This window comes from Haliaeetus albicilla, chromosome 7 (assembly GCF_947461875.1).
Source record: "Haliaeetus albicilla chromosome 7, bHalAlb1.1, whole genome shotgun sequence".
NCBI classification, from domain to species: Eukaryota; Metazoa; Chordata; class Aves; order Accipitriformes; family Accipitridae; genus Haliaeetus; species Haliaeetus albicilla.
This window is the reverse complement of record NC_091489.1, coordinates 2,862,604-2,877,349: the sequence shown is the minus strand read 5'-3', so window position 1 is coordinate 2,877,349 and position 14,746 is coordinate 2,862,604. Positions and strand designations below refer to the sequence as shown.

General features: G+C 50.4%; 2 protein-coding genes across 6 annotated transcripts in view; both read left to right on the top strand.

The window, feature by feature from the left end:
• HOXB3 (homeobox B3) overlaps window positions 1–2,445 on the top strand; it is a 58,082-nt gene extending 55,637 nt beyond the window's left edge. For 4 of the 5 annotated variants that reach the window (XM_069786508.1, XM_069786510.1, XM_069786509.1 and 1 more), the window contains one exon: window positions 69–2,445. In XM_069786508.1, coding sequence (XP_069642609.1) covers window positions 69–835 — 767 coding nt within the window. In that variant the 3' untranslated portion in view covers window positions 836–2,445. The remainder of the gene's footprint in view (window positions 1–68) is intronic. The other variant, XM_069786511.1, reaches the window with a different exon arrangement.
• Window positions 2,446–5,665: 3,220 nt separating this feature from the next.
• Window positions 5,666–8,772, top strand: HOXB2 (homeobox B2). Its single transcript, XM_069786507.1, has 2 exons — window positions 5,666–6,377; window positions 7,587–8,772. The coding sequence occupies exons 1-2, from the start codon at window positions 5,984–5,986 to the stop codon at window positions 8,228–8,230; spliced, it is 1,038 nt and encodes a 345-aa protein (XP_069642608.1). The 5' UTR covers window positions 5,666–5,983; the 3' UTR covers window positions 8,231–8,772.
• Window positions 8,773–14,746: the final 5,974 nt, after the last annotated feature.

Genomic DNA, 14,746 nt, shown 5'->3' with positions numbered 1-14,746 from the left:
TTTATTAAGAAACGATGCATTCAATTTCTGCATGTAAGTAATTATCTTTTATTTCATTTCGCGGCCAGCAGAAACCTGCAGTGGCGAGAAAAGCCCTCCAGGCTCCTCGGCCTCCAAGAGAGCCCGCACAGCCTACACCAGCGCTCAGCTGGTGGAGCTGGAGAAGGAATTCCACTTCAACCGCTACCTGTGCAGGCCCCGCCGCGTGGAGATGGCCAACCTGCTGAACCTCAGCGAGAGGCAGATCAAGATCTGGTTCCAGAACAGGAGGATGAAGTATAAGAAAGACCAGAAGTCGAAAGGCATGGGGTCTTCCTCTGGAGGGCCCTCCCCCACCGGCAGCCCGCCCCAGCCCATGCAATCCTCCGCTGGATTTATGAACGCCTTGCACACCATGAGCAGTAACTATGATGCCCCCTCGCCGCCTTCGTTCAATAAACCCCACCAAAATGCCTATGCCATGTCAACTAACTACCAAAACCCCATCAAAGGCTGTCCCTCCCAACAGAAATACGCCAACACAGCCCCCGAGTACGACCCCCACGTCTTACAAGGGAATGGGGTGGCCTACGGGACTCCTAGTATGCAGGGAAGCCCCGTCTATGTTGGAGGTAACTATGTGGATTCTATGCCCACCTCTGGCCCGTCCCTTTATGGCCTCAATCACCTGCCACATCACCAGGCTGCCAACATGGACTACAACGGGCCTCCGCAGATGCCCGCGAGCCAGCACCACGGACCATGCGAGACCCACCCCACCTACACAGACCTTTCCACGCACCACGGTTCTTCTCAGGGCAGAATCCAAGAGGCGCCCAAGCTGACCCACCTGTGATAGGGAGCAGGGACAGGCTCAGGCAAAGCGGATGGGACCCCGCCACGGGGCATGGGAGAGGGGAAGAGGGCAGGATCTGCTTCAGGAACATTTGTGTTGAGCTATTTTCTTTCTTTCTTTGACAGGGCAATTTCTACCAGGTTGTTGTGCTTGCTATTATTGTTTCCGGGTTTTATTAGGTACAATTTCCAACCATTTCAGTATTTACTGCCAAAAGCAGCTCTCTCTCTGAAGAGATATACCTCCCGTGTTTCAACACAAATGCTTCTGAAATGGGTTTGGGGTAGTTTTGTGGGAATCTAGCAGACTTTAAGCAGCAACGTCCTTCATTTCAAAACCAAGTACAGATTGTCACTGATAATTCTCGGACACTGGAAAGGAGAATATTCAGCCAGCCAAATCTTTACAGTTGGTGTCTCTGCATCTACGTAAACATGCACACGTGTATACATATGCAATCAAAAGAGATTTGCAAGAAAACTATTCTCCTCTCCAACTCCTTCTCAAGAGGAACCTCACGCTTTCCTTTCCAGCCTTCAGAGGAAGTGCATCCTTTTTCGCTGAGTAACTTCCCACCAGACCCCACATAAACTGCAAATATACATACCTGCCAACATGTGGGATTCACGCTCTTCCCCTCCGGTCCCTGCCTCCCCTCTCAAAAATAATAATAATAATAGTAGTTAAAAAATTAGAATAAGAGAGGTCTAAGAATTGCAAAAGGTTCGGGAAAAAAGGTTTTGAAATGCCTAAACCCCCCCACCAACAATAACAGCAGCCCAAAGAGAGGAAGAAAGAGTTGACAGGTCTGAATATTTTCCCACCTTTGCCTCTGATGACATGAAGTCTCCATTCGACAGCGTTGGGGTTTTTTGTTTTTGGGGGTATTTTTCTTAGGGTTCATTAACAGAAAAGCAATCTTAAGACTTAGAAGTCCTACGCTTCTTTCCTCCTCTTCTCTTGACCTTACGTGAAAACAGGGTATATTTGAACAAACGGAATGTCCTCCAATCGAAGCAGAAGTGAATGGATCTCTAGTATTTGCTAATGCTTTCTTGTCTGGACATCTTTGTTGCACTTAGAGTTTACATATAATGGGTATAAAAACAACCTTGAAGGGCTTTCGTCCAACTCAGTCGAGATGCCCTTCAATAGGTGTGTGTTCTGGTGAACATTCATATATATTTATTGGTTATAGCCAGTTTAAAATATTTTCCTTTTTTTGTATTATTTATCCCCAATATTATGTATTTATATGAGGAAAAAAGAATCAAATTGTACTTTTTTAGTATTTACTTGTTATAAAGGACATTGTGTTTCCTTGTCATTGTACAACAAGCTTATTTTAGTTATTGTAATTTAGAAAGACCAGTAGTTTTATGTTACCTTCGTACTTATGAATAATGTAATTAGTTCTACTGGAGGCATGAGAGCAGAACCAGACTGTAATTGTATAGTCCTGAATTAGGAGAACTATAGCTAATCCCTCCCTCCCACCTCACCCCTCCTCTTTGGAGATCTTTCTTTGTTCTTATAGTAGTTATTTTATTTCCTTGCTTAAGGGTTGTCTGTCGAACAATTCTTGAATAAACTTTCTGTTATCAATTTTATCTTGTCCTATCAGTCGGATTTAAAGGCAAAAATAAATCACGTGTGAGTAAAAACAGCGCAAAGAACGCAGGAAAGGGACCGCTCGAAACCTTCCACACTCCGCACAGCGGGATTCATGTCCGCGGCCCCTTCTGGGGTGAAACCCCGGGGGTTCGGGCCAAGACCGGCCGGGCCGGCCCCGCCGCCCCCTGCGCGCCCCCTGCGCGCTCCCTGCGCGCTCCCTGCGCGGCCCGGCCCGCGGCCGCGGCCACAAAGGGGGGTCACGTGGGGCCGGGACCGGGCTGCCATTGGGCCGCAAATGAAAACAAAGGAAAAGGATTAATCACCAAAAAAAAAAAAAAAGGGGGGGGCTCAGAGTTTCCGTGCGGGGATCTTAAAACTGAAGAGAAATTAAATTACCTGTTATAATTAATTATTATTAAAATACACGCACACATGTGTACACACAGGCACACACATGTACACACATCCATGTGCACACGCATGCACACAGACGTACACACACCTACACCCCCTCAGACTAACACACGCATCTAAAATCGTTATGAAAAGGGGGAAAAAGCTGCCACCCAAGGTTACGTTCTCAGTGCAAGCAAAAGGGAGAATAACCCTTTGCCAGCAGCAAAAGCAGATGGGATAATACCGTGAATAATTTGCCTTTTATGCTCTAAAGCCCTAAGAAAACTTATATTAAAGCAGAGAGGGCCAATAAAAGTTTTATGGTTCTGGAGAGGGGGTGAACTGCTTGTCAGGCTCCAAATGCTCCATTTCTGTGGCTGATGAAGAGGGGAAGGTCCCCTCTGGAGGAAAGGAGAGGGTGATTTTGATTGCTGCCGAGAGAAAAGGGTGAAAAGGCTGTAAAAGGTAACGAAAAAAGGGCTGGGCTGTAGAAACAGGGAGAGTGTGTGTGTGTTTGTCCATATTTTATACACCTGTGTGCACAGCCAGGGACATCCATAGGTGCCTGGATAAACCCACACATATAAAAAGGTCGAGTGGAGAAAGCTTTACATGAGAAATGATCTCATGCTTCCTTCCATCTCTGATCTCTCTTAATAAATGAAGTTCCAGGTTAATAATTATAACCTTCGCGCAATAATAAATAACGGTATAACAGAAAGACAGGGCTTGTTTTTCTCCCCAGGACCAGGGCTGGGTTATGCCCGTCCATGCAGAGAGCAATTTACCATTCGGGGATACTATAATTTAAAAGCATAAAAGCGTGCAGGCTCTGATTGGGATCGGCTCAAAGAACAAGAGCTTGGGTTGGGCTTGGGTTTGTTGTTGGCTTCCCCCCCGCCTCATTGAATATATTTTTCCATCTCACATCCTGGTCGCCATGTTGCTGGGGTTTGTGTCAGGGATTCCCAGAAACTAGTTAAAATCGGGAAAAAGAAGCCAGTTCCGAGGCTCAGAGCGTGCCACCTCTGTTTCTGGGTGGGCTGCCTCTCCCACAACTCCTCACATCCACAGTTTAATTTGCACCACTACATTAAAGCAGCAGGCCTGGGTTTGTCTTACAATTATTGCATTTCTCTATCATTCACTAACTCTGTGAATTTATTCATATAAGGTGATGCCTTTCCCCTTGAGTAGGGAGATTTTTTTTCGTTGTGCCTCTGCCCGGTGCGTGGGAAAAATCCCTCTTTCCCCAAAAGGTTCTTTTTTCTTTTTTTTTTTTTTTCCTTGCAACTTTAGTGTTAGCAAAAGCAGTGAGAACAGTTGGGAGTGGCTGGGAAGTTTCCTTTCACATCCCAAACTCTTTCTCTGCATCCCAGCTCCCCAGTGAACCACACTGTCCCTCAAAAAGGAGAAACTGGCAGCGTCATGACAAAGCCTGAGACCCCCAAAATGCCACCTTAATCCAAACAAGCAAGAAAATATCAGAAACTTAACTATTAATTTTACATCAGCGCTGATCTGCCGAGATTGAGTAGGTCTATGCTGATCACAATAAGTGCATTCAGAGATATGAAATATTTAGGGAAATTCTCCCTTCAGTCGAGCTGCATTTTGTAAATGCTTTTTTATTTTCTTCACCCCTTTGCTAAAATGTGCTTCAGCCTCAGCTTCAGCTTTAGATTTATTATGTGTTTCTCAGAAACCCTTACCACCCACACAGATGCTTGAACTGACAAAAGTTTCTAGGCTTCTCCCTGCGTGAATGCAGCCTGCCAGTCCCTCTCTGCTGCAAAATGGGAGAAATGGAGCTTGAACAAACAAACTACAAACCAGCCACATTTCCATTCTGCAGCGGGCAGCTTATTTTTTTTTTCCTCCGAAATTTTTACTTTCGAGACTTCCTGAATTCAGGCCCTTGGTTTAAACCTTTTAAATCTTTCCTGATTTAAGTAACTCCTTAGCAAAAGCTGAATTTCTTTGCTGAGTGAGTTAGGCCGAGCTGTCAAAAGTCTTTCGAGAAAAAGATTGATCGTTTCTCTCTTCTTTTCGGTTTGTGTGGACCCGGGCACTTTAAAAGGAAAAAAACAAATCTTCCTGGGAAATGACTTTTCATTTTATTTATTTATTTTGTAAACTCTGGAAGTGGTGCTGTTTATTGGCAGTGGGGGGAAAAGGGGGAAAAAGATGGGAAGGAAAAAAGATGTGATTTCAAAGATATCCGTGACCTTAAAACATGTTTGGCCTTTAAGGAAAGTGCAAAGGGTCCATTAAGTCTGGCTTTAGAAGCAGAAGGATTACGCTCTTCCTTTAAAAGTAATTTAACCAGGTAAATTAGGCCGGTCTAACTGTACTTGACTTGAAAGCTCACTTGATTTCCTAAGTGCTCATATCCAGACTCAGACACAAACCTCCGGACCAAACCATCCTGCTGGCTTGAACTTTCCAAGTTCTGCAACATATATATGATACACAAATACACCCAGGCAGCCCTGGCCTCGGTTGCCAAACCCCAGATCCCAGCTCGCCTGCGGTTTAGGCTGCATTTCCCCTGCTGCAAGCGGGCACCTCGGGGCGGGGAGGGGGGCAAAGCTCCTTTTCCCACGCCTGGTTACCTACCCCCGTCGGAGGTACAAACTCTCGGGAGCTCAGCAAGGGAGTCTGGAGCCTCCCGGTACAGGCAGGACAGGCAGCACCAGGCAGCACCAGGCAGCGCAGGCAGGGGCTCCCTGCCTGCAGCCCCCCCAGCCACGGCAGAACCGGCCGGCCGAGGTGGGATGGCGGTGGGCGGAGGGGGGAGAGGTTTTTCTGGGGATCTTCTCTCGCCTCTTTTTTTTTTTTTTTTTTTTTTTAATCAATTAAAGAAAATAATGCTTTCTGTTTGCCACCAGGCCCCGCCTGCCATTGGCCAGGGCTGGCCACGTGACCAGGAATTGGCTGCAATTTCGCCCCAGTCTCGAGTTTAATAGAGCAAGGTCCCCATACGCCTGTATTATCAGCAATATAACAATTATAAAAAGCCCGAGAACCATCATCATCACTGCCATAAAAACTGAGGCCCTCAGATTTTTTTCCCTCTCCCCCTCCTCCTCCCTCTCCCCCCCTCCCGCTTTTTAAACCCTGGGCCCTGGAAAAGCCATGAATTTTGAATTTGAGAGGGAGATCGGGTTTATAAATAGCCAGCCTTCGCTCGCAGAGTGCCTGACGTCTCTTCCCGCTGTCCTGGAGACATTTCAAACTTCATCAATCAAGGACTCGACATTAATTCCTCCTCCTTTTGAGCAAACCGTCCTCAGCCTGAATCCTTGTTCCAGCAGCCAGGCGAGACCGAGGAGCCAAAAAAGAGCATCTCATGGCCTGCTCCAGCTCCAGCCCCAGCCTCCGGCACAGCCCGGCCCCTTGGCAGCGGAATTCCCCTGGATGAAGGAGAAGAAATCGTCCAAGAAAGCTACCCAGGCTCCATCCTCTTCATCCTCTTCTTCCCCCCCATCATCTTCCTCGGTGCCGGTCCCTGCCGCAGGATCTCCTGCAGGTTCGTATCATGAAGGGGTGAGGGGGTGTTTGCTGAAATCGGAGAGGATCCGAATAATAAACAATCCCCCCACCCCCGCCCCGGAGCAGCCCTACCCCAGCCCCCCCTTTCCCCAAGCAGACTTTGCCCCGCACCTCCCCCGAAACTGTGTCACGCAATAAAATACACCGCAGCAATGTACACAGCCCGGGGGTGTGCGCGTGTGTGTGTTTCTCCTGCCTCCTCCCCCCGCAAATAAAAGAGCAAATTGCTGTAACTTCTGCAAAAGCGAAGAGGGAGAAGGGTCCGGGGGAGCCGGGCTCTTTATTAGCTCCAGCGGGGGGACCTGGCAGCTGAGCCACAGCTCCATTTGCTTGACTTTCTCTCCCAGCCCTGATTTTTTTTTACAGCCTACAGAAGGGAAAAAACCCAAACCTAACCAAACAACCAAAACAAAAAAAAAAGCCGAGAGAAGAGCGGAGGGGGGGGGGGGGGGGGAAGACGGGTGGGTAACGCGGAGGCTGCTACCAGCAGGATGGGGAGACGGAAAGAGCGAGAGCAGGATTCTCAGTGTCCAACACGGTGGGGAGAGCCAGCTTCCCAATGCAAAATAAAATAAATTCACCCCCAAATCCTCCCCCAGCCCCCCAATAAAGCAATAGCCTCTCTCCGAGGCGCCCCTTGGCCGGGGAGCTCAGCAGCCCTGGTCGGGGACCCTCCTTCCCCCGGGACAAAATGTTTAAGGCACAATTCACTGTTTCAGTTATTTTAATGGCACCGTTCAGGTAAATGCTCGGGCAGGAGAAGGGCGGACACAGGAGCTCATTGGCCAGATAATACAGGAATAATGAAATCAAAGCCTCGCAGAGTCCGTCCCCGAACTACTGGCAAAAGGAAGGAAAAAAAAAAAAAAGAAGGAATGGGTCGAAATTCCCCTTACCCGCGAAGGCGGCAGAGAAGGAAGGTCTCTAAAGGGAGAGGCCAGGGAGCAAAATCCTTTCTCCTCCTTGGGGCAAGGGGACCGGAGAGTGATTTCCAACCCTTTTCCACAGTGGAAAGAGTTTAATTAAACATTTATTTTCTCCCGTAGCGGCTTCCCCCCTCTCCCCCCCATCCTCGTTAGTGCGGGGCACGGCTCTGCCCTGCCCGCAACAGGGAGGGGACGGGTCCAGACACTCCGCTTGCCCCCGCTCCCTCTCTTTGCAATGTGCGGTTTTCTATGTGTTTAAGACATCCAGGGGCTGGCAGACACCAGCGGCTCCAGGAGGCTCCGGACCGCGTACACCAACACGCAGCTGCTGGAGCTGGAGAAGGAATTTCACTTCAACAAATACCTCTGCAGGCCCCGGCGGGTGGAGATCGCGGCTCTGCTCGACCTCACCGAGCGGCAAGTCAAGGTCTGGTTCCAGAACCGCCGGATGAAGCACAAGAGGCAAACCCAGTACAAAGAACCCCCCGACGGGGATCTCGCCTACCCCAACCTGGACGAGGGCAGCGACCCCGCGGAGGAGGTTGAGGAGAGCCCAGCTTTCGGGCCGGCTCCGGAGCCCAGCGGGCCCTACCAAAGCGAAAAGCCGGGGAACGAGGAGCCCGGGAGCCCGCGGTTCGCGGCGGCCGGGGCGGAGCGGGCGGCCGCGGGGGAGCCCGGCGCCGCCGCCGGCCCCTCGGACCGTGCCTACCCCGAGAGCCAGGACTCGCCTTTGTTGCCAGAGCTGAGCATCTTCTCGGCAGAGTCCTGCCTGCAGCTCTCGGAGGGGCTTTCCCCCAGTCTCCAAGGCTCCCTGGAGAGCCCCGTCCACTTCTCCGAGGAAGACCTGGACTTTTTTACGAGCGCACTTTGTACTATAGATTTGCAACATTTAAATTTCCAATAGCGACCCCCGCCCGCCTCGCCGTTTCGGCCCCTTCCAGGCGCACCAGCCCCATCCCGAGCCCCTGCCAGCTCCCCCCAGTCTCCCGTACGGGGCGGGGGGGCACCCCCAAAACCAAACCCAAGCCATCTCTCATTCAATCACCCCGTCCCGCTCCCCAGACACTTTCTTTTAAAGCTCCTCACACTATGGGACCCGAATCACCCTCCCAATATTTATTCTAGAAGGCTCACGGGAAAGAACAGCCCGATTTTTGCTAAATGCAGGTATTTAATTATAGTTTTATTTTTTCCTTATTTATTTTAAAGAAAGCACCCGATAGTTCTCACGCACATCAGAGATGTTAGCCCCCAAGAGAAAACATTTGTAAATCCTTCAGGATTTACTTTCTCAGGAATCAGAACGAGACTTTTAGATTTCTTAATAAAATAATTAATTAAAAAAAAACAGAGGAATTTTCCTTCCTCTTTTTAAGTTTTAGATGTAGACTATTTATTCAAATCCTTTAATAGTAAATGGCAAATTATTTATTGTACATTATTTTCATAGAGTAAATAAATGTCTTTATAAAACCAAGAAACGTGTCTTGCTACATATTTTGTTCGGAAATGTGTTATTTTTTTGCGTAAATCGTTCGCCTTCCTCTTTCTTTCTTCGCAGTAATGATGTCCTAATAATCTCCTCGTGTGCCTTGAGAGAGGAGACAAAAGGAATTGCTCCCAACTAACATTTCAAGAGGCTTCGGGAGTCAGAAATATTTGCTGTATCCAATTCTGTTTGCATTTTCCTTGAGCTTGGCTTTTATTTATTTTGGTTATTTTTTACTAAATCAAAGCAGGACATTTGTTTCTAATTTTAACATTTGCCGTTCTATTTTTGCAACTGAAAATCCCTCCTGTAAGGAAATCGCCGGATAAAGGGATGGAAAGCAACACAAAGGCAGAGCTCGGAGAGGCACTGGGGCCGCGCCGGGGGCCGCGGCCGCTCCGCGGAGCCCCCGCACATTCCGCGGCCCGCGTTGGGGGCGGCGGGGCCGCGCAGTTCCCGGCGGAGGTCCTCCCTTCTCCCACAGCCCGGCCTGGCAAGACGAGCGCTGCTTCGTGCCTTCAGCCCACTCCTCCTTCTTTCATCTCTTGCAGCAGAAAATACAGACGTGCCACCTCGCAATTATTGGTGTTTTAAACGTCCCGGACTACAGAAAAAAAAAAAAACCCAACCAAACGTGGGAAGGGAGGATTTTGTGTAAATGCAAAAAATCCACCCTGGGAGGGCCGGTATTTTAATCAACAAATAAATGTTATAGAAGAAAGAGGGGTAAGAGATTAGCCTAAAAGAGGCCTTTCTTTTTTCCTCTCCTCTTTTTTAGCAGTACAAACCAGACCCCCCCCACCCGGCCGTAAAAATCTGTGTTCTCCTTCCACGGCAACTCGTGCTGCTCTGTCCCGGCTCGCGGATCCCCTTTACGAAAGCTTTCTCGCAAGATGTAATTTTAAATACAAAACTCATATATCAGGGAGGGTGAGGCAGACGGGGGTGGGGAGGCTTATGAATGAAAAGGGGTCAGCGCAGGAATCAATCGCGGTGACACCCAAAATAAATCATATTACGTCTTTGCTAAGTCATTGGTGTTTCCTCAGACACGGCAGAAATTTGGTAGGCGTTCAAGCGGGGTTTGTGCGAAAGTAACACGAAAAGGCGAGTCCGGGGCGGGGGGGGCGGCGTGGGGCAGGGGGCGAGCGGCCGGGAGGGGGAGAGGAGGCGCGGGGGGGGGACGACGACCCACGGAGGCAGCCTTAAAATGGCGCAGGGAGCCGCGGAGAGGAGCGGAGCAGCCATGACAAGCCGCGTTGCCACCAGCCCCTTTCTTTAGGGTTAGGGCAGGGGAAGGCGCAGCCCTGGCCGCCCGCCCGGTTCCTCCGGCCCTGGTCTTCGGGGGTTCTCCCTGGGGGGCTGCCGTCTTTCCCCCCCACCCCCGCAGAGAGCTGGGCCGTTGTCTGGTTTGCTCGGTGCCTGGAATTTGCCTGGGTTGTGCCATCCTTCCCCCCCACCGGCGTGGCCCGGGGAAAGCGTGGAGTCCGAGAAACTTCCGCGTGGTCGCCCGGTATTTTATTTCGGATTAAGAGCATCAGAGCAGGGCTCGCTTTCTAGTTCGGGCTGTAAAAAGAAATAAAATGAAATAAAGCAAGCCCTCGACAGATGTTTTCACAATTGCCGTTCGCAGATCTGGATTATCTCTTCCCGCTGTAACAAAGGGGGGTTGATTTTACGGCTACCTTTTTATTCTTAATAATATTGCCAGCATCTTTTCCTACCAAACGAGCAGAGACGTTTCAAACCTGCTAGCATCTCACTCCGGGAAGGAGTAGGTTTATATTGAAAATCGAAGTAGACTGCAATTAAAATATGCAAGTGAACAATACTTAACACCTTCTCATAAATAAAAGGAAGCGCCTAGTGCATGGTTTGCTCTGCCTGCAGTGGAGCTGCCTCCGCATCCTAGCCTGGGAGTCATCACCCCCCCCCATCGCGCTGCCCTCTCTCACCGGTCCCTCTCCGCTCTGAAAGTCCCAGAGCCATGCGGGGGGAAAGCAAACCCAGGCACAGCCCAAGTACCACAGAAGGCTATTCATTATCTTTAAGTTTATTTAATATCTCCAGCTTCTGGAACATACTCAGCGGCAGCGTTGGCACTGCCAGACGTTGTCTATCAAAGCGCCATTTGTTCCAGTGCTTTACATATTTCCCCTCTCGCCTCCTCCCCCTCGCAAGACTGAATACAGGCTTGTTGGGGAACGGCAGGAGCAGGGAATCAGATGGTCGGGGCTGGCCCACGCCAAGAGCCCCGAGCGCCGCCGGGCAGCCCCGGGCCGGGGCGGCAGAGCCGGGCTCGCTGCGGCGGGGGCGGTTCAGCCCTGCCCGGTCCCCGGGACCGCTCCGCGTCCTTCTGGTTCGGATCACGGACCTGCACATCTCCTTTGCCTCTCCAGAGAAGGGAGCTTCTTATTCAACTTAAAAATACGTGTACCTAGATATATCTCTCCGCAAATCGATCTTGCAGCGGATTTCCACAAACACACACGCCCTTTCCGTGGGGAAGGGAGGAGGGGAAGAGAGAGGCGGAGGGGAGGGGACAAGAAGGGACATCGTCCTCTGTAGGGTCCCCCCTTGCCACGGGGCTGGGAGGGGGCGGCCTCCCCCCCCCCCGCCACACGGAGGAGGCAGCGCCGGGGTGGAACGGGGGCGGGGAAGGGGTTCCCACGAACCCCCCAACGTAAATCCTGACACCTTATCGATACAAATCTCTAACAAGGGCCCTTCCGCAGATCATAATGACTTCTCAAAGTTGCTGCAGGTCTAGAAAGCATGCCAGTCACAGCCACAGATCAATTCTACACCCACGGAAAGTGACTTAATAAATGGAACCTCGCCAGTTATTATCCTTGCTAACAGCAGGCCCCTTCTTATTTGTCCTAATTAGCAAGACTGAAATGTCGGAGGAAAGAAGGGGAATATTCAATAAAATCTAAATTATTGAATGACTGTAAGATTTCGCCATTAGTTCAGCCATTCTTTACCTTCTTCAAAATGTCAAACAAATGGGGAATGCATATTTGCAACCCTGCCCTTCTGTTCTGTGCAACTGGAGGGCATATATTAAGCATATTAAGCGTATTCAGCTCTTGATCGTTGTCAAAACACGGCAATTGCCTCACGATTATTAACCTAGAAATATGCAAATGAGATACGCTCACACGTGTTGGAGGGATGCTAAAGTAATATTTGTCTTGTGCTGATCTAGTCTGGGGATGTGTTTGCTAAAGAGCTACTCGAAGGCCTGAAGATGTTGAACCAACATCCCGTTAGAGCCATGGGAAGGCTCAAGGCGGAAAAACTTCTGTGAAGGAAACGCGGGTGAGACAACGAGGCAGGAGTTGAGCCTTTAGGGTGTGAGGTGGAAAGAGTTAACTTCTCCTGGGGAATCACCCCGACCTTCCTCCTGAACTGCCGGTGTCAGGCTCCGGCTTTCCGGGAATATCCCTGCAGTGACCGTTTTCTCAGCTGAGCTGTAGCATCCTTTTCCAGCACTTAAACGCATCCCATTCCTCTGTGGCCAGAGCTTGAGGAATGCTCCTAATGCTCCACCACCTTCCTCTGCTCGCCATCCTGGCACCGCCCACACCTACCCCAGTTTTGCCGGTTATTTTTTAACTCTTTATGTACATCGAAGGGGAAAATAGAGTGCCGGGTTCGGAAAAATTATCTTAAGAATCGCTGCAGGTTAATCTAGTTCTCAACCCCAGCGGGATACTGTTTAAACTAACGCTGGTTGATATTAATAACGCTGACCTACTAATATTAGCAACATTGATGAAACTGCTGTTAATAAATTCATGCGCTTACTAAAGGGCGGGTTTAGGTGGAGCTGGCCCACGCCGGGCCTGCCAGGTGCTGGATCTGAATGAAACGCGGGGGGGGGGTTGGGACCTCTCGGGTTCAGCCCCGGCCCTGAGACCCGACCCAGCCGGGCCCAGGCAAGGGTCCCTCGGGGTCGCTGAGCCGTCCTGGGGGAAGAAAGCAAGGACCGCCTGGAGCGGGGCTCGGCCGGGATGAGGAGCCCATGGGGTCTGTCCGCTACGAGAAAGAGCACCGCTGTACACAGGAGCAGCAGATACAGACCTCTCCTCTCTACTCTCACCGAGTAGAAAGGCTTAAATGATCCTCATTAGCTAGTCGACCCGGCTTACAGACACACCTCTGCCTTGGGGAACACATAGAAATAGCCGATGTGATGCACAAGGAAACAGGACAGGTTCCCCAGAGCCATCGGAAGAGGAGTTTGATCTTTTGGCGCAGGAGGAGGTGGGATTTGAGGGGTCTGTACCACCCTGAAAAGGAAAAAAATATCGAAAGAGGCATTTCTCACCCAAATCTTCCACTCAGAAGTGTTGGTCAGGAGACGGAGAACACAAAACATGTCCCTCTCCCTGGCTAAGAATGTTCCTATCCCCTTCGGGGGATGCTGACCACCTGTGGACCTTCACTGTCCAGGGACCGTCCCCGTTCAGGGACACTCAGGACCATCGTGCTGGAGCCGGTCACAGCGCCCGTCCCCACCCCACCAGGCCCCCGCGGGGAGGCCACGGGCCGGCTGGTCCCCGCCGCTGCGCCCGCCCTGCTCCCGAGAGCGGCAGATAAGAATTATTATATCTTATCTTAATTGTCTCGTATTTATTCTGCAGCTCGGAGATAGCCCGGTGCTTGTAACTCATGAAGAGGATTCCTTCTGCATTTCTATCCCAAACTCCGAAGCATTTTTTCCATATATTAATTTATTTTCCCTCTTCAGTTTTTAGCCCCAAATATAGCTTAGCAAGCTATGATCTAACCAAGACACATGCCGGGGCTATAAATTTCTCTGACAATTTCTAGGGACAAGTCCTTTTTGGTGATAACGATAACGAAGTCCGCAGCCAAACACGCACCCCCAGCGTCAGCAGTGCTCCTTATAAATCAGCCCGCCAGGAGCCAGAAGTGACATTTCTTACGCAAAACACAAACTTTCTCCGCAGAGAGTTATATTTAACTCCAAAACGAAGCATCTGAAGACTGAGCACTCCGGAGCCTTTGGAAATGCCTCATTCCTTTTGTGTCGCCTGCACAGAAAACTCCTCGGGTAAAGATTTCTTACAAGAGCTGTTCCCACAAACCACCTTCAGAAGGGCCCTGTCCTCCATGTCAGGAGAGTTGTTTGAAAGCAAACCAACAGTCTCTTAGGGAAGGGTGAAATCCCTCCATCTGCCCCCCGCCCCAGGTTGCTGCAGCCCCCAGTTTCGTGGAGCCGCGTTATGCCGCTAAAAGGGAGAAAGTGCTCCCAAGAAAAGGTTTTTTTTTAATAAGATGTCTTCATCGAGCTGGAACAAAAGGTTTTCCCTAGGGGACCAAAAGCCCCATCTTGCTAATTTAGGAGTGAGGGGGTGTGGGTGTGTTTCCACCCCGGGACAACGAGCCGATGAGCTGCCCCAGGTTTTGTCACACCGCGTCCCTCTACCTCGGGGTGGATGGAGGGGCCAAGGGCATGGGATGCCTTCGGTGGCATGAGAGGTTCCCTGCCACGAAGAGCTCCGCGGAAAAAACGTTGCTATGCTGCTGCTGACCTCCTCATTTCTTATCTGCTCATCAACTAAAGCCCGGGGTTTAGGGGCGGTAGCTCCCGAAGTGCTTTAAGGCCCGCATCAGCTGTCGGGGAGTGGGAAAAGCAGCTCTGTGCGGAGCGCTGCACACTCTGTGCTGTGCGAGAAACCTGGACCAGCAGGCAAGGAAGTGATTTCCTCAGCCTCCCATGGACCAGCCGACCCTGGTCCTGGACAGCAGAGTTTCTTCTCCCAGGAATCAAAGAACTATAAATTCCCTGCTCACCCTCTATCCTCATCCATCTCCAGATACCTTATTTTAATCCTGTTGAGTGAAAGACAGCAGCATCCCCCAAACGGTGCCGTCTGTGGTTTAGAGGGTAGGAAT